This window comes from Lolium rigidum, chromosome 4 (assembly GCF_022539505.1).
Source record: "Lolium rigidum isolate FL_2022 chromosome 4, APGP_CSIRO_Lrig_0.1, whole genome shotgun sequence".
NCBI lineage: Eukaryota > Viridiplantae > Streptophyta > Magnoliopsida > Poales > Poaceae > Lolium > Lolium rigidum.
Window position 1 is genome coordinate 99,741,952 of NC_061511.1, and position 26,006 is coordinate 99,767,957.

At 44.2% G+C, this 26,006-nt stretch overlaps 1 protein-coding gene and 1 pseudogene across 4 annotated transcripts; one reads left to right on the forward strand and one right to left on the reverse strand.

The window, feature by feature from the left end:
* Positions 1–1,614: 1,614 nt before the first annotated feature.
* On the reverse strand, positions 1,615–23,008 carry LOC124649968. Of its 4 annotated transcripts, XM_047189538.1 has the most exons (6): positions 21,480–23,006; positions 21,014–21,203; positions 19,758–19,935; positions 19,316–19,505; positions 1,783–1,985; positions 1,615–1,691 (listed from the first exon to the last, which is right to left on the reverse strand). In XM_047189538.1, the coding sequence occupies exons 1-3, from the start codon at positions 22,989–22,991 to the stop codon at positions 19,808–19,810; spliced, it is 1,830 nt and encodes a 609-aa protein (XP_047045494.1). In that variant the 5' UTR covers positions 22,992–23,006; the 3' UTR covers positions 1,615–1,691; positions 1,783–1,985; positions 19,316–19,505; positions 19,758–19,807. The 4 variants fall into 4 exon arrangements, with proteins under 4 accessions (XP_047045494.1, XP_047045496.1, XP_047045493.1 ...); XM_047189540.1 differs by having other exon boundaries at positions 1,615–1,985; positions 19,762–19,935; positions 21,480–23,008; XM_047189537.1 differs by having other exon boundaries at positions 1,615–1,985.
* On the forward strand, positions 17,746–19,126 carry LOC124647384 (annotated as a pseudogene).
* Positions 23,009–26,006: the final 2,998 nt, after the last annotated feature.

Below are 26,006 nucleotides of genomic sequence, written 5' to 3' on the forward strand. Positions count from 1 at the left end.
ATGTAGCAGTCTTACACATCATGCTGATATCATCGCATTAATTATTAAATTCGAAAACTTAAAATGATTTATCTCATAAACAGTTAATTCGATCAGTGATTCGTTTTCACCGCCAAATTCGTCTTGACGAGGGCTTCGAAACTAGATCATATGTTGTTACGTTGTAAGATATTTTTTCCGTCGTATTAGCTACCGGATTACTTTATCACAATTACCAGATTAGCATCGAGTAGCTACCATAATAATTATGCTTAGTTATAGATGGTGTACTACATATTCTGATACATCAAAATGATTTACATAATTTAAGAGTGCGCTTTGAAGCGTGTCCAACCAACTATGTGATGACATTGTTCAACAAAAAAATTATATCTTGAATATTACATCGACGTAACGAATAGGTTATTTTAATTCGATAATTAAGTAGCGAATAATATAAGAAGTATATCACAAAAATCTGACAATTGGTGGCAACTAAGCCGCACGCGGAAAATATGTGACAACAATCTAGCAAATAGCGACAAACGAGTTTTTTTCTAATCCGGCAACTAAGTATTGGTAATCTGGCAAGTATGTAATAATAATCCGGTAGTTGCAGATGAAAAAATAATTTTATCGGAACATACCGATATGGGATTTACTTTTAAAGATCTCGTCGCGAGTAAGCTAACGGTGAAAATAGATTGTGATTCGGATCAACGGTTCAGGAGATAAAACTTTTTAAATATTTAGAAATCAAAAGAACCTTGATGACCTGAGCTTCCATGCATGCTCACAAGCAATGTACATGTATCTTTAATTAATCACACAGAAGACTGATTACTACTACATGCATGTGTGTATTTAAGTGGATAATTAATTAGCTGCATGTTTACGGTACTAATTGGTTGTATGCATGTCAACCGCCGCACAAATTTAATTTTGTGTATGAAAATAAAAAAATAAAGGAATAGTAGAAAAAATAAAGGATTGAGATGCTATGTCTAATGGTATGAAAAGATGAGGTGTGTTTTATTATAGCAAGGAAATTTTCATGAGGTGTGACCTGATGTGTTTGATTGTGCCGCCAGCTACAACTCACTGATGTGCTCCCGCTACAAACCATCACCAGTGATCCTACCGCTAACTCTACCTGATACCCAATCCCACCACATGTGCCCTCTCCTACCTCTGGCGAGGGTTAGTGCTTCGAGTGGGCGCATCTGTTCTTACAAACATTGGGCAGCATTGTTACGAGCAAAGGGTGGGGGTGCTACTGGTCGACGCATCTGTTGTTACAAACATTGGGCAGCATTGTTGCGAGCAAAGGGTGGGGGTGCTACTGGTCGACGTTACTCCTAGCGATAAGCGGCGGTGATGCAAGCGAGGTGCTTTCAAGGGGAGGGAGGGATGCTGCCATGGAGGGTGGAGGTGTTCCCATCGTTTAGGGAAGGTGCTTCCGAGAGCCTCATCAGAGGACCTCGCAACGGAGTTGCGACGGGGAGGAGGGCAGCAATCGCCACTGTGAGAGGCCAGTGGCGGGTAATTCCGGCTCTAATTCATCCATGAAAAGATTAATTCTATCTATGAGCATCTCTTTTGTTTCTCATGCTCACACGATTAATACCACCATCCTGATTGCTGATCATGTACGAAGATCAGGATACACTCCATCTTGTCATCATAAGGCTCCTTTACTCGGAAGACGACAACTGTACAAAACATGCAGGGTGGTATGGCTTATGAGGGCAGGAACCACAAGGTAAGAAAAAACATGCTGCTCTGCTATACAAGGGAACTGACTCCTCGTTTCATCCAGGCATTTGGATGTTGATCCGTAGGCGGTATCCCTGAATCATCACTCTCTGGACCCACGAACTACGCATCAATCCATGTACCTGGGTAGGCAGGGATACTCGCGATCCGCTTGTTAAGCACAGGGGCACCCACGGTAAAATGGCACAGGCTCTGAAACTCCAGATCTTTCAAACCAAGTACCTCATGAACTGCACAACAAATGAAGGAAACAAATTCAATTGTCGTAATAGCTTACAAGTCATCTGGGATAATGGATCATTAATTTTGACAGAGGGGTGCATTCCCATAATAGTGACCATACATCGGTGTAAATATCACAATTATTTTCTCTCGCAATTGATGATAATGTAGACCGCCCCAGAGTCAAAGACCACAAGATTACTAGTCCCTACCAGACAGCTACATTTAAAACCTTTGCCACAAAATAGCACAAAAAATGGCAAATTCAGACACAACTGAGAGAAATGCAGGCAACTACATGACATGTTTTTTCAAGAACAAACTTATATATTGTATAAGGCATGCTTGTCTATATTTTGGAAACGAGATCTTTCAGCCACACAATAATTCATGAATATCAAGCCTCAAAACATATTGTAAAATTTATATATTTTTTAAACTGAATCTTGCAGAAATAACATCCAATTGATTTGGGACCATTAATCAATGAAAAAACTGGGCAATGACATTACCCTGGGACTATGAGTTCTGTTATTCAAGATGGAAAGTCGTATTCTCAGTTGTTGCAAAACTTTATCATGCAAGTCCATCTTTTAGTTGGTAAGTCACATTGACTTCATTAATTTTCGTGTGTCAGTATCAACATCACATGAGATCTTTCAACGCGGAAGGTGGGGATGGTTAGTGTTTTGTGGTACCCCTTACTCTGTCCACTATGGATGGAAATGTAACTCCCAGATATGATCTTTGGTAGAAAAAAGGGTTGCTGGGTTTGCAAAATATAATATCCTTTTATTTGGAAACGGCGTGAAAGTGAACTGGACAACAGTGGCGTTAGTTTTGGTTACGCTGCTTCTAACCTTGCCATGGTACATGTATTTACTACTCCATCTCATACGTTGTTTAATTGAGGTACGGTTATCCCGATCGGATAACTACAAAAAATTATAGCTAGTTTTGTTAACCATTTATTGATCATGTACTTAATTAGAAAATTTGTTAACAACAAAAGGAACTCCACTTGAAAAACTTTTCTGATTAAGAGGCAAATTTTAATCGCACCCATTGATATGCGTTGAATTGTAAAGTTCAGTAAAGGGTTGAAAACCATAAATAGCGTGATTGATTTGAACACAATTGTGCAAAAAACATGACAATGGGATCACCATTAGCAACCTAGGCTAACACAAGTTTCTCATGTTTAACCATACACACATTAGTTGTTTTGGTTGTTAAGCCACCTCGAAGACTTTGTGGTGCTTCATTGATTGCTTCATCACGTTTTGGTCATTAGCTAAGTTAACAACAAATGGAACTCTGCTTGTAAATGCCTTTGTAACAGAAAGGCAAATTTTAATCTCACCAATTGATATGCACAGCAAACATCAGACTGAAAACCACACTATGTGTATTCAAAGACAACCATGAAATCCTGACATAGAGATTACCATTAGCAACCTAGGCTAACACGACACTAAAGGATATTTGATCGTCTATCAGGTTATTATTATGCTACCTTGAAGACTTCGCGGGGCTTGATTAGTAACTTCATCATGTTTCGGTCATCAGCTAAGTAAGTTAGCCACACTTTCCACGTTCCTCTTCAACTATGTGGTGCTCAGTCACCCACATCACCCCATCCACATATTTTCAAGTAGATTTCCTTTGTGCTTGGGAATATGTTAAACCATGTAAGGACACGAATTATACTGTTCTTGGCATGCTATTGTAGCCATCCCTGGTTAGCATAAAAGAAGGGAGAATTCATCATCTCCCACTGCACCATCAGCATTTGCTTTCCTAATCTACCTCTTTCTACACTAAGAGGTAGCGGTACATCCTGATACCTCCCCATCAGCACTCGCTTTCCGAATCTACCTCCTACATGAGGAGGAACCGGCAATTACCTCTCAAGTGCTGTAGAAAAGCTCGTCTATATGAACACAGCAAGGACTTAAGGATGACATCAACTTACAAATTTAACAAGTACTACCTCCTTCTAAATGAGAAGGTACCTCCCAAGAATATCGTGTAGATATACCACTCGCATACCCATGTGAATTTTCATGATTTTAGAATTATTTGTGAAATACAAGTTATATACTCCCACCAACTAATCATGGTAATTTTAGTAAGTTCTGTACCAACGCACGGGCTCTTTGCTAGTGGTAAGCAATGTGAGATAATACTGCTCTTGACACACTATTGTAGCCACCCCCGGTTAGCATAAAAGGAGGAGAAATCATCATCTCCCGTTGCATCATCAGCATTTACTTGCCTAGTCTACCTCTTTGTACACTAGGAGGTACCGGTAGGTCCTGATACCTCCCCATCAGCACGTGCTTTCCTAATCTACCTCTTTCTACGCTAGGATTTAACGGTACCTACTGATACCTCCCCATCAGCACTTGATTTCCTAATCTATCTCTTTCTAACTAGGATGTAACGTGTAGCGGCCCAGGAAAATCCCCATATTAAATTTTGTTTGTTATTTTTTTTCTTTTATGCATCATCATGACATCATGCATATTTTTGCACATAAAATTATTTTACAAAACCTTATTTTATTGCTAAAATTAACCCCCTCTGTTTGTCTCAACGAAAATATTTATCTGCTTATGTTCCTATATAAAAATTATTTAAAATGGTTTTAAAAGAAAATAGAAAAAATAAATAAAAGTAAAACTATTTATAAAAAAGGGAGAGACTCCCCACCGGCCAGGCCTAGAAAGGCCCAGCCGGCAGCACCCCTCCGACACTGGCAGCCACTCTCCGCCCCGACCATGTCGCTGACCATGGCCGCTGTTCTACTGCTCTGTGTGTGAGCACACGGCCTCGCTGTGCTCTTCATCTCCACTTGTTCTCCACACGGCTGATGCACTGTTCGTGATCTCCTGTGTCTCTTCGATGTGCCAGAGCTCGTGCTGTTACTTTGCCTCCCGATGGTGTGTCAGTGTGGTGTTGAGGATGAGGCATAGGTGGTGATGGTGAAGCTGGTGATGTGCTGGTATTGGTGATGCCGTGGGGTTGTGTGTGAAGTGATGATGGTGTGGTGATGTGGTACTGCAGCGATGACATGAACCCCGAAGAATTTCAAGTTCTCCTTCACGGATTGAAGATCAAGACCCGACTTCATCTTCTTCCTCTCCGAAACCAAATCCGGCGACCGCTCTTGGACCCAAAACATGAGACCTCGACCATGACCAACCCTATTTTCTAAATGTGCTATCTATCTTGTTGCATCAAAATTATCATGTTGAATCGCATTGCATATGTGGTTGTGCGGGTAATAGCGATTCACATAATAATTAAATATGAAATTGTGCGGGATTGTTTATATTGTCCCGGTTCCGTTTGATTTTGCTTAGCTCACCCATGCCATGTTTATGCCATGCTAATCAACATTTAATATAAGAGTAGATACATAACTCAAACTAATATTTAATTGTCGGAATTCCGGTTCCGCTTAATTTGGATAAGTTGCATCAAATCATCATTGCCATGCCATGCATATCTGTAGAAGAGGAAGAGTGGCTAACCTAGAGGCAGCAGCCAGCAGTTGCTATGTTATGTCTTAGGGTTTCTAAGAGACCAGCCTCACTTATATACCATCTCATGTTATTTGGGCTAATGGGCCACATGGGACAGAATAGGAAGACAGAATGCTAGATAGAATGCAGCCCATATATTGTCCAACACTCCCCCTCAAGATGGGTGATAGATATCTATCATCCCCATCGTGTCACAAGCTCGATCACGCTCCTTGGCAGCCAAACCTTTTGTCAGACAATCAGCAATTTGCTCCCCTGTGTTCACATAGGTGATCTTGATAATTCCAGCATCTAGTTTCTCTTTAATATCTGTCAATCTCAATGTGCTTTGTCCTATCATGCTGGACTGGATTGTTTGCTATGCATATTGGTGACTTGTTATCACACCATACGTTCAAGTGTCCAGCCTTTAAGATATTCAACTCACTCAAAAGGTTTCTTACCCATAGCATCTCGCTTAGTCCTAGAGACATGACTCTGTACTCCCGGGGGCCTTTGTTGCTCATATTCCCGTAGGGATTAAAACCATCCGTGGCAAGTCCAAGCCTTATGTTCCTGGCATCAGCGGCAAAGTCTTTATTAATATTGTCAAAATCCTTCCATGCATCCCCGTCTGCTTGGATGACTGAGTTCATTCTTCACGTCTTCCCACTTCAGTTTGTGCCACTGTACTTCCTTTGATTGCTCCTTTAAAAGAAACATTCTTTGCAGCCTTGGAATCAATGGGAAGTGCCTCAGCACCTTCTCTGGGATCTGTCTCCTACCATCAGCATCTTTCCATCTGGAGGCTTTGCACTTGGGGCAATTATTCTCCTTGGCATAATCCTTCCGGAACAATACACAATTATTCGGGCACACATGGATACTATCATAACCAAGACCCAACCTGCCGATTATGCTAAGTGTCTCCTCGTATGACTTTGGTATTGAGCTAGTAGGGTATTGCTAGGCCAAAATCAGGAGTATCGCGTTGAATGCAACGTTGCTAATCCGGTAGTACGACTTGGCAAGAAGTAACTTGACTGTGAGTGAAAACCTTGACATTGTACCCCCATCGTTGGCTGCGCGCTTGGCTTCCTCTATCAACTCAGCAAATATAGTGTCCTTTCCAGGATCTTCGTAACCATCTTCCTCTTGCAAACCAAAATAGTGTGCCTCTGCATCACCTCCACCAACATGGTGTGCCCCTGCATCACCTCCATGTCCAGCCTCAGGTTCACCTCCATGTCCATGTCCGGCTTCAGGTGCACCTCCTTGTCGTCGGCGAGGCAGATGGACAGCAGATCCCTTGCTAGGACGCAGCGCCAGCACACCCACCACCGCCGTCACCTCGGACTCGGTACTTTAGTCCTAGTAACAGCACATATTGGATCGCAGAGATTCGATACTGTGAACTGACAAAGAAGAACAGATCGAGAGGGGAGAGATGAGAGGGGTGCAGACCGGGAGAGGCGGAGGGGCTCGTCGTCAGAGAGGGTCGGGGCTCGTCGTCGGAGAGGGCCGGGGCTCGTCGTCGGAGAGGGCCGGGGCTCGTCGTCGGAGAGGGACAGGGCCGGTGACCACCGCCACCGCCGAGCGACTGGACCGCCAGATTTACGGGAGGGGTTCGAATTTCTGCTAGGTTATCGGAGGGAGTTGGATTCGGAAGGGATATTTGGGCTTCTCCTAGGCGCCAAAAAAAAAATCAAAAAGAGTGAGGGCTGGAAGTCGAACCGAGCACCTCTAGATATGTCAACGTGCCAGTTAACCAGTGGAGCTATTGGAGAGATCTTGTCAGCTTACCATCCTTTATCCTTTACATAGTGGAACTAAGGCAACTTTTTTTTTAGTTATGGATATGATTTTGTTACATAATCTATCAGCTGATTTAGGACAACAGTTAATCTGTACACGAGCATTAGCTAAGCAACAGGCTAATATATGACTAATAATTAATTACGGCTAGCAAACTATATATATCTATATATACTCCAGCATATATAGACCACCAAAAGCAAATTATATTACACATATATAGTGCCGACCTTGAGCTCAATAACATAGTACCAAAAGGACACGTTAATTATAGATACTACCGAGGAGGTTCAACGCTCATTTACTTGAGCACATTACATAGACCAACAGGCCATTAGATAGTACCAGATCGATAAGAGGCTCAACGCTCATATCACTTGAGCTCATACACACATATATATAATACTACTAGCTTAATTAAGGAGGTTTAGCCTGCTAGCTCATTTCTCGAGCTTCCTGACATGCAACTTGAGACCGCCCCGGGCGCGAATGCGGAACCAAAACACAAAGATATCATTTTCCTTCATCTTGCTCTTACGCACCTGACTCTCCGAGTTAGTTGTGATCATCGCATCGTCAAACCTCCTTTGCCCTGGAAAATCCTCACTTTCACACCATGTCTCTCACTTGTAAGAGACAAGAAAGTCATTATCTGTAAGGTGCATATTCCTCGAGATGTACTGCTTGGTAAACTTCCGGTTGAAGTACTGCAGATTATAAGATGCAAAACTTCGTTCAGATGAAGTCATTGTCAACATATAAAGATGCAAAAACATCCTTGAGATGGAGTAATTATTTACCATTCTGGAACTGTCTTCCACGGTACTCTTATAGTGCACACATAAAAAGGAATTGCGGGGCGCTTTTGGTCAACAAGATATCTCAGGGTTTCAACTTGTGTAGGATTCATTTCCACTAGATTGGGATACATGCAAAAGTCATCCCATTCCTCACTCGCCTCTATCCTGGGACCTACATATAAGGAAACCGGGGAATAAGGCCTAGTTTAAAGTTTTCCTAAAATTGAAGTATATCAAACCAACAGTATTTATAGAAACTGAAGTATTCCTTGAATGCTACAAATTGACTAGCTATTATGCCAAACCGAGACTAAGCATTTGACCTATATCCTGCATCTATAACTAATATATATGTATTTTACCTCGACGAGTCAGATGGACATCAGCAGGAGGAGGAGGAGCAACTTCCTCATGCTCAGCTGCACAATCCATTGCTGCAGCATCATCAGCTTCCTCTTGCTCAACGTGACACCTTCGGAGGATGAGCTGATGTCGATGGTCTCAACGGCCTTCTTGGATGGGACCAAAATGGCAACTTCACAGTCATAGGGGTCCATGGTGTCGACCTAATAACAAGCCGTGAACAATTTGAGAACTATGAAACTATTAATTACACATTAATTAAAACTAAGTTGGGATGTTTAGGTTCAGATTGACATTCGCACTACCAGCACTAGCACATGTTTTGAATCGCAACCGCTTCTGCCTCCTCCGCCGTCAGCCATGCAGGCCTTTACTCAGATCAGGACCTTCACCGTCCATGGCGAATGCTAGTGCTGCTAGTGCGAATGTCAATCTGAACCTAAACATCCCAACTTAGTTTTAATTAACGTGTAATTAATAGTTTTATAGTTCTCAAATTGTTCACTGCTTGTTATTAGGTCGACACCATGGACCCCTATGACTATGAAGTTGCCATTTTGGTCCCATCTAAGAAGGTCGTTGAGACCATCGACATCAGCTCATCCTCCGAAGGTGAGGATGGTTCTCCAGATAGGGTTCACGTTAAGCAAGAGGAAGCTGATGATGCTGCAGCAATGGATTGTGCAGCTGAGCATGAGGAAGTTGCTCCTCCTCCTCCTGCTGATGTCCAACTGACTCATCGAGGTAAGAAAAATATATATTAGTTATAGATGCAGGATATAGGTCAAATGCTTAGTCTCGGTTTGGCATAATAGCTAGTCAATTTGTAGCATTCAAGGAATACTTCAGTTTCTATAAATACTGTTGGTTTGATATACTTCAATTTTAGGAAAACTTTAAACTAGGCCTTATTCCCTGGTTTCCTTATATGTAGGTCCTAGGATAGAGGAAGGTGAGGAATGGGATGACTTTTGCATGTATCCCAATCTAGTGGAAATGAATCCTACACAAGTTGAAACCCTGAGATATCTTGTTGACCAAAAGCGTCCCGCAATTCCTTTTTATGTGTGCACTATAAAGAGCGCAAGTACCGTGGAAGGCAGTTCCAGAATGGTAAATAATTACTCCATCTCAAGGATGTTTTTGCATCTTTATATGTTGACAATGACTTCATCTGAACGAAGTTTTGCATCTTATAATCTGCAGTACTTCAACCGGAAGTTTACCAAGCAGCACATCTCAAGGAATATGCACCTTCCAGATAATGACTTTCTTGTCTCTTACAGTGAGAGACATGGTGTGAAAGTGAGGATTTTCCAGGGCAAAGGGAGGTTTGACGGTGCAGTGATCACAACTAACTGGAGAGCTGTGGTGCAGAAGAGCAAGATGAAGCAAAATGATATCTTTGTGTTTTTGTTTCGCATTCGCGCCCGGGGCGGTCTCAAGTTGCATGTCAGGAAGCTCGAGAAATGAGCTAGCAGGCTGAACCTCTCTAATTAAGCTAGTAGTACTATATATATATGTGTGTATGAGCTCAAGTAATATGAGCGTTGAAACTCTTATCGATCTGGTACTATCTAATGGCCTGTTGGTCTATGTAATGAGCTCAAGTAAATGAGCGTTGAACCTTCTCGATAGTATCTATAATTAACGTGTCATTTTGGTACTATGTTATTGAGCTCAAGGCTGGCACTATATATGTGTAATATAATGTGCTTTTGGTGGTCTATATATGCTGGAGTATATATAGATATATATAGTTTGCTAGCCGTAATTAATTATTAGTCATATATTAGCTCGTTGCTTAGCTAATGCTCCTGTACAAATTAACTCGTTGTCCTAAATCGGCATCCCCTCTGATAGATAATGTAACAAGATCGTATCCATAACTAAAAAAAAAAAGTTGCCTTAGTTCCACTATGTAAGGATAAAGGATGGTAAGCTGACAAGATCTCTCCAATAGCTCCACTGGTTAACTGGCACGTTCACATATCTAGAGGTGTTGGGTTCGACTCCCAGCCCTCACTCTTTTTGATTTTTTCTTGGCGCCCAGGAGAAGCCCAAATATCCCTTCCGAATCCAACTCCCTCCGATAACCTAGCAGAAATTCGAACCCCTCCCGTAAATCTGGCGGTCCAGTCGCTCGGCGGCAGCGGTGGCGGTGGTCACCGACCCCGTCCCTCTCCGACAACGAGCCCCGGCCCTCTCCGACGACGAGCCCCTCCGCCTCTCCCGGTCTGCACCCCTCTCATCTCTCCCCTCTCGATCTGTTCTTCTTCGTCAGTTCACAATATCGAATCTCTGTGATCCAATGTGTTGTTACTAGGACTAAAGTACCGAGTCCGAGGTGACGGCGGTGGTGGGTGTGACGGCGCTACGTCCGAGCAAGGGATATGTTGTCCATCTGCCTCGCCGACGACGAGCCCCTCGCCCTCTCCAGGACGAGCCCTGTCCCTCTCCAGGACGAGCCCCGGCCCTCTCCGACGACGAGCCCCTCCGCATCTCCCGGTCTGCACCCCTCTCATCTCTCCCCTCTCGATCTGTTCTTCTTCATCGGTTCACAAAATCGAATTGAACTGCTGTGCATTGCTTGAAATTGGAACTCGCTGTGCAGTTAGGTGTGTGCTAATTGCAACATTTTGTTCTTCCGCAGATGGACAGACGCTGGATTACAACAAGAATTAGAAGGCTTTCCCCTGAACACACAAAGGGAGTGGCAGAGTTTATGCAGTTTGTTCGCTTGAGTGCTGCCAATGATGATCAGGTCATGTGCCCATGCCGTAGCTGTTTCAACCGTTGCACAAAACCTCTAGATGTAGTAGAGGCTCATTTGCTTCTTTTTGGGATGGCAAGCACTTATGACAGACGGGTCTTCCATGGAGAACCATTACATCATGTACCTGAAGCTGGACATGGAGGACAAGGAGGTGCACCCGAGCTTGGACATGGACATGGAGGTGAACTCGAGGGCTGGACATGGAAGTGATGCGGGGGCACACCATGTTGGTGGAGGTGATGCGGAGGCACACTATTTTGGTTTGCAAGAGGAAGATGGTTACGAAGATGATAGAATTCCGATCTACTTGCCGATTTGTACAAGTCGAACCGCAAGGTCCTCGGAAAGGACACTATATTTGCCGAGTTGATAGAGGAAGCCAAGCGCGCAGCCGACGATGGGGGTACAATGTCAAGGTTTTCACTCACGATCAAGTTACTTCGAGCCAAGTCGTACTACCGGATTAGCAACGTTGCATTCAACGCGATACTCCTGATTTTGGCCTTGCAATACCCTACTAGCTCAATACCAAAGTCATACGAGGAGGCACTTAGCATAATCGGCAGGTTGGGCCTTGGTTATGATAGTATCCATGTGTGCCCGAATAACTGTGTATTTTTCCGGAAGGATTATGCCAAGGAGAATAATTGCCCCAAGTGCAAAGCCTCCAGATGGAAATATGCTGATGGTAGGAGACATATCCTAGAGAAGGTGCTGAGGCACTTCCCATTGATTCCAAGGCTGCAAAGAATGTTTCTTTCAAAGGAGCAATCAAAGGAGGTACAGTGGCACAAACTGAAGCGGCAAGACGTGAAGAATGAACTCGACCATCCAGACAGACGGGGATGCATGGAAGGATTTTGACAATATTCATAAAGACTTTGTCGCTGATGCCAGGAACATAAGGCTTGGACTTGCCACGGATGGTTTTAATCCCTACGGGAATATGAGCAACAAAGGCCCTCGGGAGTACAGAGTCATGCTTCTGCAGTTGATCTTGATAATACTGGTTGTTTTTTGCTTCTACCAAATTCCCTCCAACAAATACACAATAACCAGAAGTTGACCTTCTATCGTCTAAACAACTTGTCCAGTCAGCATCACTAACCATCAACTGTTAGATGTCCATTTGCTTTAAACCATAACCCTTTTCCTGGAGTTCCTTTTAAGTATCTTAGGATTCGATGAACAACATCCATGTGTCCACTTCTTGGCTCATGCATATATCTACTCACTACACCAACTGCATATGCAATATCAGGTCTTGTGTGACACAAGTACAACAATCTTCCCACCACTTTCTGATATTTCTCCTTGTCTACGAGTTCTTTTGATTTTGATCCATGGGTGTTGGAGCTACACCATCCATCATCCCCATATCACTGAGAAGGTCCAAGATGTACTTGCGCTGTGATAGAACTATTCCCTTCTTTGACCTTGCAACCTCTATTCCAAGAAAGTATCTAAGTTGCCCCAGATCTTTGACTTCAAAGGCTTTGCTTAAACAATTCTTTACCATGGTTATTTCTGCTACATCATCTTATGTGATTATAATGTAATCCACGTAGAATTGTTATTTTCTGATTTTAATGCCTCTAGAATACAAAGGCGGTCTCCATTACATTGTCCATATCCCATCTCGCACATAGCTCTTCTAAATCGATCGAACCAAGCTCTAGGGGATTGTTTTAAACCATACAACGACTTCTTTAGCCTGCACACTTTACCTTCAGTTTCAGCTGAAGCCAAGCCCGGGAGATTCTCCATGTAAACTTCTTGTAGATCACCATGTAGAAACGCATTTTTCAAATTCAGCTGGTGTAAGGGCCATCCAAAGTTTACTGTATTCATCTTTGCCACAGGTGCAAATGTTTCATCATAGTCAACTCCATATGTTTGACTGTACCCTCTAGCTACCAATCTCGCTTTGTACCTCTTTATCTTTCCTTCGTGGTGTTTTACTGCGTATATACCCATTTACAACTGATTGCATTCTTTCCTCTAGAAAGAGTAGTCAATTCCTAAGTTCTGTTCTTCCTCAATGCCACAAGTCTTGCCTTGTACCTTTCAATCTTTTCTTGTTCATTTTGTTTTACAGTGTATACCCACTTACAACTGATAGCCTTTTTTTCCTTTTGGAAGAGATACTAACTCCCAAGTTTTGGTTTTTCTTAATGCTTGTAGTTCCAACATGGTCGCTCGCCATTTTGGGTCCTCCTTTGCTACCTTCCAGTCAGTTGGAATAGATACTGACCGTAGGGAAGCAACAAATGCTTTGTAAGGAGACAAGGCTTCGTATGACACGAAGTTGCCTATATCACACTCATCATGCCTTTTCTATAGTCTCTCAACACAAGCCCAAGTTCCTTTCCTCAAAGCAATTGGTAGGTCCATTTGTCCTCCTCCCATTGTTGTCGAGTCTCCATCAACTTGGCTTTCACTGGAGCAAATGGTCTTAGAATTGTCCTGATGTTCAACTTGTAAGTTGTAACTCTCGTTGCTCCCCATGGACATGTTGCGCACTCACTTGCCTCCTACCATAAACTTGAAGATTTTGTTCCTCATTCAGCCTTCTCCATCTCTGCGGTAAATTTTGGTCATCTCCATCTTGTCTTACTGGAATGAGACCCACTATTGGTTGAGGTTGTGGTTGTGATTCTGAGATTGTCTCCCCGTGCATCTGTTCACTCTCCCCCTCTTGACCAGTTCCATGAGCCGAACAATGGTCAAGATCTTCGAATAATATGCTCAGATCAGTCTTATCTCCATAAAATGGTTCAGATTCCCGAAAAGTGACATCCATGCTCACAAATGTCCTTCGTTCGGAAGGACTCCAGCACTTGTAACCTCTTTGTGTGGACGAATACCCAAGAAAAATACATTTCAGAGCTCAAGGATCTAGTTTGCTCACTGATGACCTGTGATCTCTAACAAAGCAAGTGCATCCAAATAATTTTGGAGGAACAACAAAAGTATTATCCTTTAGAATTAATTCGCATGGTGACTTCATACCTATCACACTCAATGGCGTACGGTTGATCAAATAGGTTGCAGTCGGGACAGCTTCGCTCCATAGGAATTTAGGCACATTCATGGTGAACATTAAGGCCCGAGCAACCTCCAATATATGACGGGTTTCCCTTTCAGCCACACCATTCTGTTGAGGCGTATCTGAACATGATGTTTGATGCAAGATTCCATGCTCAGACATGAAAGCACCAAATATTTTGTTAACATATTCCGTACCATTATCAGTGCGAATAGCTTGTATTTGTACATTGAACTGATTCTTCACAAGAGCATGAAATTTTTTGAAACACTGGAATACTTCATCCTTGTGTCGCATAAGATAGATCCAAGTCATCCGTGAGTAACAATCGATAAAGGTTACAAAATACTTTGCACCACTTATGGATACCACTGGACATGTCCATACATCAGAATGAACCAACACAAAAGGACATATGCTTCTGATCCCCTTACTCACATAGGAGGTTCTAGTGTGTTTGGCATACTCACAAGCATCACACTTGAGCTTGCTTCTGTCAACACCACTCATTACATCGGAAAATATTTGATACATTTTATCAAACGATACATGTCCCATTCGACAGTGATGGATTAGAGCTCTAGTTTCCTTGTCTTCAGTGACAGCCACTAGGCCTTGATTCCCATCCTGGCTAGGCACGCTGCGGTCCATGTACCACAATCCTCTATGCCTGGTCCCAATCCCAAGCTTCCTGCTTGTTACCCTCTCCTGGATCGAGCACATATATTTGTTAATGGTAACTTCACAGTCAATTTGATCAACCAGTGCACTGAGAGACACTAAATTCACAGGAAAGGCAGGCACATACAATACTGATGATAGTTCAATAACATGATTAACTGTCCCAACTCCTCTAATAGGTTGCGATGTGCCATCTGTTGTATGTATAGTCTCCTGATATGTGGGGGGATATCGAATATAGGATTCAAATTCTTTCAGATTCCCAGTAACATGTTTGGATGCCCCTGAGTCTAAAACCCATCCTCTATTAACTGAATGTGTTGCTACTGATGCATTCTCTGTGTTACCTTTATTTGTGTCGACAAAGTTGCCGAAATTGTCAAAGCTTGAAGTAGTAGCTTCTGGTCCATCTCTAGGCTCTCCGCTTATTGGTTGTTTCCCTTCACTTGGTGCAGCCATATTTGCCTTGTGAGCACCTTCTCCATAACGAGGACCAACAACCCAGCCATGGCCACCTCTAGTGTTGCCACCCCAACCACGACCACCTCTCTGGTTGTAACCACCATTGTATCATCTTCCTCTTCCCCTGATTGATGCAGTACAAAATCTGCTTATGTGCCCTGGTTCACCACAGGTAAAGCAGTCTCTTGTTTCTTTCCTTGTGGTCATTGCAAATGCGGACTGCATTAGCTGTTCACTGCCTCCAGCAGATTTCAGACGAACCTCCTCTGGTGACATGGCTGCAATAGCTTCGTCAAGAGAAGGAAGCTTGGGTTGGTGCACTAACGCAGCACGTCTGTTCTCAAAACAGGGGTTCAATCCCTTCAAAAACTTCATCACCCGGTGGCGTTCCACATGCTGAATGAGGGAGCTCAAGAGGATCACAGTTATCCAAATCAGCCCAGAGACGCTGCAAGTCAGCCACATATGCCATCAGGCCCTTCTCACCTTGACGCAAATCATGCACTGCATCCTTAATCTGTGTCATTAGTATCAGATTTCCCTTACCAGGAGTACATTTTGACAAAGTACTCCATACCTCCGAGGTATTTGGAAGACCCTCGGCTGAAACACCAATAGAAGGGGCCACACTTCATTTCTTCCAATCTGCACTCTCCTTGTCCTCCGGTTCAACAGCGCTTCCCTGAACGTGTCCAGCCAGTCCCTTTGTCCTAAGAATAAGCACTGCTCGCCTCGACCAACTTAGATAGTTGCTCATCCCTTGTAGCTTCACTTCATTGGGCATGAGCTCCACCTTCTGCACCACCTCTGCCTGTGGAACACGAGCAGCACCCCCATCAGCGGAAGTGCTCTCTGCATTCTTGGTCACGAGAAGCTGTGCCAGCTTCTCAAGAGCTGTTGTGAGCTCGTCCCCCATCTTGCATAGCACCAGCAGTCACTCCTCCACGAAATTTCCTCTCCTTCCCACTTGTAGCACCACCAGCACTGCCTCCCCCCAGCCCAGGCCACTCCTTAGGCTGCTGCTACAGTCACCATCACCAACGCGCCGGCACCGCCATAGCCACCTCCATCGCCCCTTGCTTTGATACCATGTTGAGCAAAGAAAGTAGCTAACCTGATCTAATCTATTCTATGTTGTGGCGGCTAGCGTACGAACCCTGAACAAAGCCCCTTATATAGCTCCTTAAGGTAACACTCTAACTGGGCCACATGGGCCAGGTACAGAACAGCGCAACAACTCTTCAACACGTTCTTTTCACGTGTCCTATCCACATGTTTATCTCAAGCAGCCCATATTGCCTCCACATCCCTCCTACAACTATTGTTTGGTTATCGGGTCTCCCTTGCGAGTCGTAGTGTGTGCTTAGTACCGATGTTATATCTTGTTACCGATACCGTTATCTTATCGGGTTATTTGTTGGGGGTTCCTAGACACATGCTACATGTTATATCTGTTGGAGGTTATCAGGAGAGTGCGAGTCGTGATATCTTACCCTCGCCAGATTAGATTGATCGCGCGTGTGGGCACATTTGGGAACCCCCGCAGGGTTAGATCTTTTCGAAAAACCGTATCCACGGTTATGAACGACTTGGAGTTGTTTAACTCGATCATAGACAACTTACACCTGTTGTTCCATTAATAATAACTTGCGTAGTAAATTAGCACAACCTCAATAATAAATGGTTTAAACTTAACAACCGTGTGAGTATCCTTGCAAGTACTTCCTCGTTTGCGAAGGGGGAAAACGCATCGGCTGGGTTATGTTTGCAGAGTATAGAACTATTAGCTTATGCGCTATCTTATCTATTTCTAGCACCTGTAAGTTGTGAGTGTCTCTACAGGTTTTTAGTGCTTGCGCACTTCCGCTTAACCCCACCATATTGCCTATGGCGTCCTTTGTGTCCTCTAAGTTCCCTGTGTGCCTCAAGTACAAAGGACGACTGGTTGACGAAGCTTATACATCTTGAAGTCTTGTTAAGTACGAACCCCTACTTATTGCTGCTTTGGGACAATACTGGACGTATGAAGATAGGTTCGATGAAGAACGACGCTAGCGAGGTTACCCTTCGGCTTGGCCTAGGCTTATGGACGCCACTTGGTTATCTTCAAGACTCTTAGTCCATTTGTACGTACTCGGATGTATTTGGCTTTCTGTATGATTTGAATCTATGTATTGTATATTTGTATTTCTGATTCGTTGGAGTCGTTGTTGTAATAATTCCTCTTGTGGGCTATGTCATGACTTGTTATAATGATTACTACCTGTGATTGATTCCACCCGCATAGCGTGCATGCTTGGCATATACGAGGCGCTTGGTGGTGCATCTCCTAAAATCATATTGTGCGAATTTGGACGGGAACGCTTGAATCTGCATAGTACCAGTTTTGGGGCATCACATAACGGTACCCAAGTTCCATATAAAAGCTCGCCTCTGGTCTATATAAACACAACAAGGCTGCCAGGAACTCTCAAAAGAAACCATAGCTACTCATAATCTCTCAAAAAGAAGTACCACAGCTGTACATAAGAAGCAGAGACTAACAGTGTGACCATAGGGCTGATCAGCAAGTCCCCTTTGGTTGCATGACAAAATATTCGTTGGCCCCGTCACAGCCTTCTTTGTGTTCAAGAATCCCATCCATGAGCCTGCCGAGACTGTAAGAAGGGGCCTCTCACATACACTCGTCCATTACTACCCTATCACGGGCCGCCTCACTGTTGGAGAAACCTCCGGCTAGGTCGTCATCAAATGCACCGGGGAGGGGGTACCCGGCAGCATGCTACAATCAAGGATGTCTCGGAGTTGTGTGACCCATCGCTGCAAGAAGAGCTCGCCTCTACCCGTCTGTGGGTTTCAGCCACTCCAAGCCATTGATGTTGATGCAGGTGACTGTCTTTTCTTGTGGCGGGTTCATCGTGGGGCTAACATGCAACCACAGTCTCTGTGATGGCAGTGGGCTCGTGCAGTTCTTCCAGGTGGTGGGCGAGCTTGCCCATGGGCTAACATCACCATCTATCATCCTAGGTTTGCGGCAACCCGTTTGCCTCCATTTTCCAGACTTTATGCGGTTTGTGGCTACCCTGCAACCATCCCCGAGGGCCTTCCTCAACATCACTGTACCATCTAGTTTAATCAACCACATCAAGCATATGTGCTTGACGAGTCAAGGGCAGCCATGCTAGGTGTTCGAGGCAGTGACTGCGGTGCAATAGCAGTGCTGGACGCGCGCAATCTTCTCTGACCAGGCCACCAGGGTGCCCTCATCGCACTCTTTTCATGTTTAATGCACACAGATATGCGGGGGCCAAGGAGGGTTTTTACGGTAACTGTGTAACCATACACCTTGTCACGGCGACGAGTAGCATGGTGGCAAATCGAAACATCATAGACCTTGATCCAGCATGCCAAGGATCAGGTGTCTAACCAGCCAAACATGGACGTGCTGCAGCAGCGCTTACTTGGATATGATCTTCTTGGTCTGTCATCCTGGCGGAACTTCGGCGTATGGTTTGATTTTGGCACAGGGGGGCTGGCAAGGTTGATGAGCTACGAGCAAGAGAGGATTGGCCTACCCTTCTGCGAGGACGACCACAACGTGATGGCCAGATGTGTGAGGGAGGAGCACCCTAACGCATTGCTCCAAGAACTATCGAATATTCAACTCAGTTAGAACTGGATTTCTGATCCATCCTATTAAGCTCTGATTAAATAATTTCGGTGGATAGATTACTGATGTTTTTGTTTTGTCATACATCTGAGTTTCTTTGGAATAGTATTGTCCCCCTAGTATGGTTAATGGATCAAATACAAATGAAGCAGTTTAACTAATTGATCATTTAAAACTTCTGCGTCAACTTACCGACATCATTAAAGTAGCAACCAATCCATGTGGCGGATATTCCTACAGCATGCGCCTCAAGGTAGAGAACTTGACCAAGAACACCAGTCTCCCAGAATAAACGAGGATACATGCATTCACCTTTGTCAGGCAGTACAGCTTTAAATCCTGCAATAATCCCAAGGCTAAAACATCCATGTGAAGCACCATCCTGCATCAGGAATCAGCAATGCATAACAAGCTCAGAGCATGTCATCCCCTGTTCCTTGATAAACTACAAAACTGATATTTTGAGTGCTCACATTAACTCCATAAATTAACTAGTGAAAGATGAACTACATGAACAAAAGGTAGGCTCTACAGTTAGCACAGTAAAGGCTAACAAGCTATTATAAATCCTTGGTAAAATTGTTGCACAGCCACAAAAATATGTTAACAAAAAAAAAACTAATTGGTAACATACGTGCAAGCATTGATCTGTAGGCCTGAATCATCACTCTCTGAACCCAGGAATCATGCATCAATCCCTGGACCTGGGTAGGCAGGGAGACTCATAATCCGCTTGTCAAGTACAGGGGCGCCAACGGTAAAATGGTACAAGCTTTGAAACTCCAAATCTTTCAAACCAAGTACCTCATGAACTGCACAACAACGGAAGAAAATATATTCAATTGCCGTAATAGCTTATAAGGCATCTGGGGTGATGGATCATCCAATTTCAGGGAGGGTGCATTCTCATAAAAGTAACTATGCATTCCATATAAATATCAGAAATGTTTTCTCTCTCAAGTGATGATAATGTAGGCAACCCCAGAGTCAAAGACCACAAAATTTATTCTATAGCAGATGACAACAATGTGACGAAAAAACTGCAAATTCAGGAACAACTGAGAAAAATGCAGGCACGACATGATGACATGTTTTGTCAAGAACAAACATATATTAGGGTGCAAGGCATGCTTGTCTATACGGAGAATAAGAAAAGAACTAAATTACAGGTAATAATTACAAGTGCAAAAAATAATGAAGAACTCAAATGAGTTAAGGAGTTAGTAAGTTTTTGGAAACGAGATCTTTCAACCACATAATACTTCATGAGTTTCAAGCCTCAAACGTACATGGAAATTTATATTATTTAAAAACTGAATCTTGTAGAAATAACATCAAATTGATTGGGCCATTACTTCAATGAACAAACCAGGAAATAATATTAATCCAGCACTGTTTGTTCTTCTTTTCAAGATGAAAGCTTATTCACATAACATTTTAGTGACCAAAACCAATAAAGCATCAAGATTTGCAGAATCCGTGGACTCATTTTCTATTGAAAAGGTGATTCTTGTACTCACTCACCCATGAAATTTCGTGCACTTTAGTGTGGCATTTACAAGATATTAAGCAAACGGGCCATAAAGAGACCTTAGTTAGTCCACCTAACAATCAGATCTTTCGATTACGCTTGCTAAGTTAACTGCAAGTCTGGACATAACAAATGCAACTTTATGGCTTGGTTTTTACCACAATGATAATGAGCACAAGTGTGTTCAGTAAAATGAGTTGTTTAGAAGGAAATTTTCATGCCAGCAAAAAAAGAAAGGCCTGACTGCTCAGCAAACAAAGCTCGTAAGACTTTTTAATCATGTATGGTTAATGGAGCAAATAATTAAATGATGCATTTCAATTGCTACTTGATCTTTTTATATTTCTACATCAACTTACCGGCATCATCAAAGTAGCAACCAATCCCTGTGGCAGATATTCCTACAGCATGCGCCTCAAGGTAGAGAACTTGACCAAGAACACCAGTCTCCCAGAATAAACGAGGATACATCCATTCACCTTTGTCACGCAGCACAGCTTCAAATCGTGCAATCATCCCAAGGCTAAAGCATCCATGTGAGGCAATATCCTGCATCAAGAATCAGCAATGCATAACAAGGTCAGAGCATGTCATCCCCTGTTCCCTGATAAACTATAGAACTGATATTTTGAGTGTTCAGATTAGCTCCATATAATATAACTAAGGAAAGATGAACTAGATAAACAAAAGGTAGTCTCTACAGTTTGAGCACAGTAAAGGCTAACAGGATATTATAAATCCTTGATAAAATTGTTGCACAGCCACAAAAATATAACTTATGTTAACAAAAAACCGTAACTTCTAACAGTTGGCATATTCACATACCTGCAAGCATGAAATCTGCATTGCCAACCTCTCGCAGTCTCCTTTCAACAGTCTATACAGTGGGAGGCCATCAGGGCAACCCTCTGGTCGAGCCCACTCGAAGTCCTGTCTCATAGCATGTCGTAACGTATCAAAATGGTCCTCGTTCCTCACCAAGAAGTACAGCCCCTTGGACAGCCCCGAGACACGGTGCACGAACAGCGCAGCATGCACCTCTGCATCCCACGGCAACACACGGAATGGTAGAGCGCTCTGCGGTCCCTGTCGCTCCGCCGGGCCAACCTCACCTGAAGGCAAGCAATGCAACAGCATCTGGTAAAACTGTTCCTTGGACATCACGTGCGTCCCATCCATGTCAACCGCACTCCTCCGCTGCCGCACCACCTCCTGCACCGTACGTTCCTTATACAGCCCTTCAGATAGCTCCGCACTCTTGCGCCATGGGCTCACCGAGAACTGCTCGCCGGGCTCGGGACGATGCTTCTTGATCGCCTCGGCCGTGCGGTAGATGACATCCCACACCACGTGACTCTTGCTGAGCCCATTCGCCCTGCCCGCCCACTCCAACCCATCAAACCCCCTCAGAGCATCGCTCATCCTGGCGTAGTCCACCTCCGGCTCCGAGCCCACGGGGAACAGAAGAAGAGCGCAATCCGGGTGATGCCTCTCGACCCACGGCGCCTTGCCCCTGCTTGTCGCCACGTTACTGTCCGGAGGAGGAGGAGCAGGGCAGCCTTTGTCCACCCCCACTAGCCTGCCAAGGTCCTGGTCGGACAAGCCGTCCAGCAACCGGGCGTCCCACCCAAGCGTGGCCGCGGCGACCGCGACGGCGGCCAGCGCGTGGCCCACGTCGTGGTTGCAGTAGCGCAGCGCCCGTTCGCCGTACTTCCAAGCCTCCCGCCAGAAGATGGACGAGAGCGCGAGGAGCGCGGTCGCCGGCGGTGGCAGCAGAGCCGAAGGGTTGGCAGTGGGGCCTGTGGTGCGAATCTCGAGGAGGTGGTCGCGGGGCGCGTAGTGGGCGAGGACGAGACGGCGGGGCTCCTCCTCCGGGTGGTGGAAGAGGACGTGGGCCTCGGTGGGGTGGAGGTTGCCGCTGCTGGGGTTGACGCGGAGGGACCACGTGGAGGCGCCGGCGGACTTCCAGGCGGAGAGGGCGAGCGAGTGGAAGAGGAGGTCGGAGAGGGAGTGGAGCGAGAGCGGCCGCGGCGGAGGCGGCGGGGAGTGGAAGAGGGCCGGGTAGTGGACGGGGGAGCCAGCCGGAACCGGAGGCGGGTTGGGGAGAGCGATTAGCGAGGAAGGGGAGAAGCGGAGGAAGGGGTTGGGCTGGTTGGCCCAGTCGAGGCGGCCCGGGCCGCGCGCGTAGCCGGCGGTGAGGCTGTGCTTGGTGCGGCAGTGGTAGTCCGCTGCCGCTGACGAGGCCGGCGCCGGGGTGGTGGAGGAGGAGGAGGACATGGTGATGCGGTGGAGGAGAGGAAGGCGGCAAGGGGGGCGGTGGGAGCGAAGGAGGAGCATCTCGGGTGTTCTCTTCCGGTTCCAGGAAAGAAGGGGATGGAATGCTGGGGAAGGTTCGGCTCGGCGGACGGGGTGCCGCACACCCCCGACCCGGCGGTTGTGTAGTGGGCCGCCGTCCATCAGGTAAGTTCGTTTTTGTTTTTCTTATTCTGTTTTTTTTCTTTTCTGTTTACATATTTTCGTTTTATAAAAAAAAATTGAAATCCGTTTTTTTAATCTGGGAATTTTAAAACAAAAATTTTTCTTTCTAAAAAAAATCTTAGAAGATTGCTTTTTAAAATTTGAACATTTTCAAAATTTGAACATTAAAAAATGATTTTTGCCAAAATTTGAACATTTTTAGAAAATGAACATATTTCAAATTTGAACATTTTTCGATTATGAAAGTTTTTCAAAATATGAACAATTTTTAACTTTGAACATTTTTCAAATTTGAACTTTTTCAAATACGAACTATTTTCAAATTGAAGTTTATAGATTTTGAATAAAAACAAAAAATAGAACAAAACAAAAAAGAAAATAGAAAACAAATAAAAAAGAAAAGAAAATTATAAACATAAAACGAAAATGAAAACGAAAAAAAAAATGGGCTAGACCCAATACCAGACAAGGGTGTGCCGTGCCTAGTAGGCATTGGTCAGGTGTTTTTTGGTAAAAAGTTCTGCCAACTGAGATAAGACGTTGTAATATAAGACGTTGTAGATACTTTTAAAACGGACTAGATACATACTAAAAGGAGTGAACGTACATACTAAAAATAGACTAGATACAAATAAAAATGAGTGAAACAAAAAAATAGCTAAAACATCTTACATTGTTGTATGGAGGGAGTAAATGCATTGGTAAAGGGTAAAGATGTATTCCAGGGCCGTACCTGAGAAAATGGAGGCCCTGTGCGAAGCAAAAAAATCAGACCCTCATTGTAGCACTTGGCAATTAGGAAAACATGGTTTTATACTCTATTTATTATTAGGTTTTCAAAAGAAAAGTTTGATTCATTCGCTGAAAACTTATCAAGAGTGCCCCTTTAAGATTGGGTGAGTTCTTTAGTCCTTAGTTTTCTCTGACGTTAATCATATTCTGATGGGTATCTCCTAATTGTAGAAGGCATTACAGAAAATGAAACTGGGTGGTAAATAACGTGTATCAAAAATAGAAAATAAAATGGGATGAAGCAACCTTTGATTGGTTTCGGGAGCGTGCCAGCGTGTGGCTCTAGAAGTGTGGTTACTCCTCCAGGATTCAGTCCTCCTCCTCTTGAAGAATCGGCGACCAAACACTCGTATCCAACTCGAATTGGTGCAGTATGGTCCTATGCAGAAATAAACAGCAAAAGGGTCGCTAGATCGGAAGATAAGGAGCTGGAGAGATTGAGATATGAGAAACTGTGAAGAAAACATCAAAAAAATAGATAATGTATAGAGCACGCAGAACCTTCTAGCTATTCATTGCATCAACGGAGTATTCGACGAAATCGCGACGAAATTAAATTCGCCACGGAGCTGTGATTGGACGAAATTAAATTCGTGCTTGAGAGGGCCTTGGCCCTTGGTGATTGATACTTAAGAAAGCGTTAAAGAGAGAAAAAAAAAGAGAAAGGGAAGAGCGAGAAAGAGGACCGTGCGTGAGTCGGGGGGCTGTGGTGTTAATTCTGTAGCCAGACTCCCAAGCGGCATAGTGGGTCAACGTGTTTACTAGACCCAACTCTGTCATTAGGAGCACTAAGTAATAGTTTAACAAAAATTGGAGGCCCTCCTCTTTTTGAGGCCCTGTGCGGTCGCACATGTTGCACCTGCACCCGATACGGGCCTGATGTATTCGAACACCTATTTAGGGCGACTATTTTTAGCTTCTGAACTGGCTTTGAGGTGGTGGACAGCTGAAACCCAAAAGAAATCTCCAGCTACTAGCCTGCTTATTTCCACCGAGAAGCTGCTTCCTAGTGCAATTCGAGAAACTCCTTGGCAGCTTCTCCTTAGAAAACCGAAACGGTATACCTACTTACCGGATCCCCGTTTTCAACTCTCTTTACAGAGGAGTGTCACTCCACCAGTTCCGCTTGGGCCATCTAAAAAAAAAAGATAACGCTTCCCACTCTCCCCCATCGGTTGACTTTCATCCTCAGATGCATGCAGTTAACCGAGCCCCAAAAAAAAAGAAGTTTTTCAGAGCCCTTTGTCAACTTTCGGCTTTGTTAACTCGTTTTTGGTGGAGCTAAAGGGTGGTACGAAACTAAAACATGCCGTCAGATGCATGCAGTCCAAGCAAACTGGAGACCACATCCACACGCTGCTCGTAAGGCTAATGTTGATGCTGCAGTTTCTAAAACAGGGGAGAAACGCTTGGCTGCAGCAATATTCAGAAATAGCAACGGAGATTATTTAGGTGCCTCTGCTGTTGTCTTTCCAGGTATCATGGACCCTGCTGTCTTTCCAGGTATCATGGATCCGGCCTCTCTAGAGAGGCTCGCATGTCATGTGGCACTAGCATTGGCAGATGGTCTTGAATTCTTGATCTTCGGAGGATCTTTGTTGCTTCAGATTGTTAGAGTGCAGTAGCTGACATAGAAGAGGGGAGTAAAGAAAGAAGTGGATCAATAATCAGAGAGATAGCAAGTCGAAGTGCACAGTTTCAGGAGTGCACATTCACATTCGAAGGTCGCGCTTCCAACTTTGAAGCTCACAACCTTGTCAAGTTTGTTTTAAATCTAGGAACAGGTCGTCCTATATGGCTTGTAAATCCTTATTCTGCTACTATCCCTGTAAACATTATATCAAATGAATAAAAAGATTGGCAGGCTGTTCTAAAAAAAACCTATTTAGTACCCTAATCACCATGCATAAAGTTGCAAGTTCTTCCAAGTGCTAATACCCAACTGCATACACACAATACCGAGGCATGAACTAACTGATGTGTTACAGCCGTATAAAAATACTGGTCCGTATACAGGCATTACTATACACATACAGACACTATATGTACCGTGTGAAGATCAATAGCGGGAGAGAAGGGGAA

What these genes read in the sequence shown, in the direction of transcription:
- LOC124649968 (XM_047189540.1), bottom strand. Translation starts at nt 22,991, where the DNA reads ATGCTCCTCCTTCGCTCCCACCGCCCCCCTTGCCGCCTTCCTCTCCTC. An exon ending in TGCAGATTTCATGCTTGCAG is followed by an intron (nt 21,204 to 21,479) that starts GTATGTGAATAT and finishes TTCTTGATGCAG; the next exon opens with GATATTGCCTCACATGGATG. An exon ending in TTGCTACTTTGATGATGCCG is followed by an intron (nt 19,936 to 21,013) that starts GTAAGTTGATGT and finishes GTTGTTGTGCAG; the next exon opens with TTCATGAGGTACTTGGTTTG.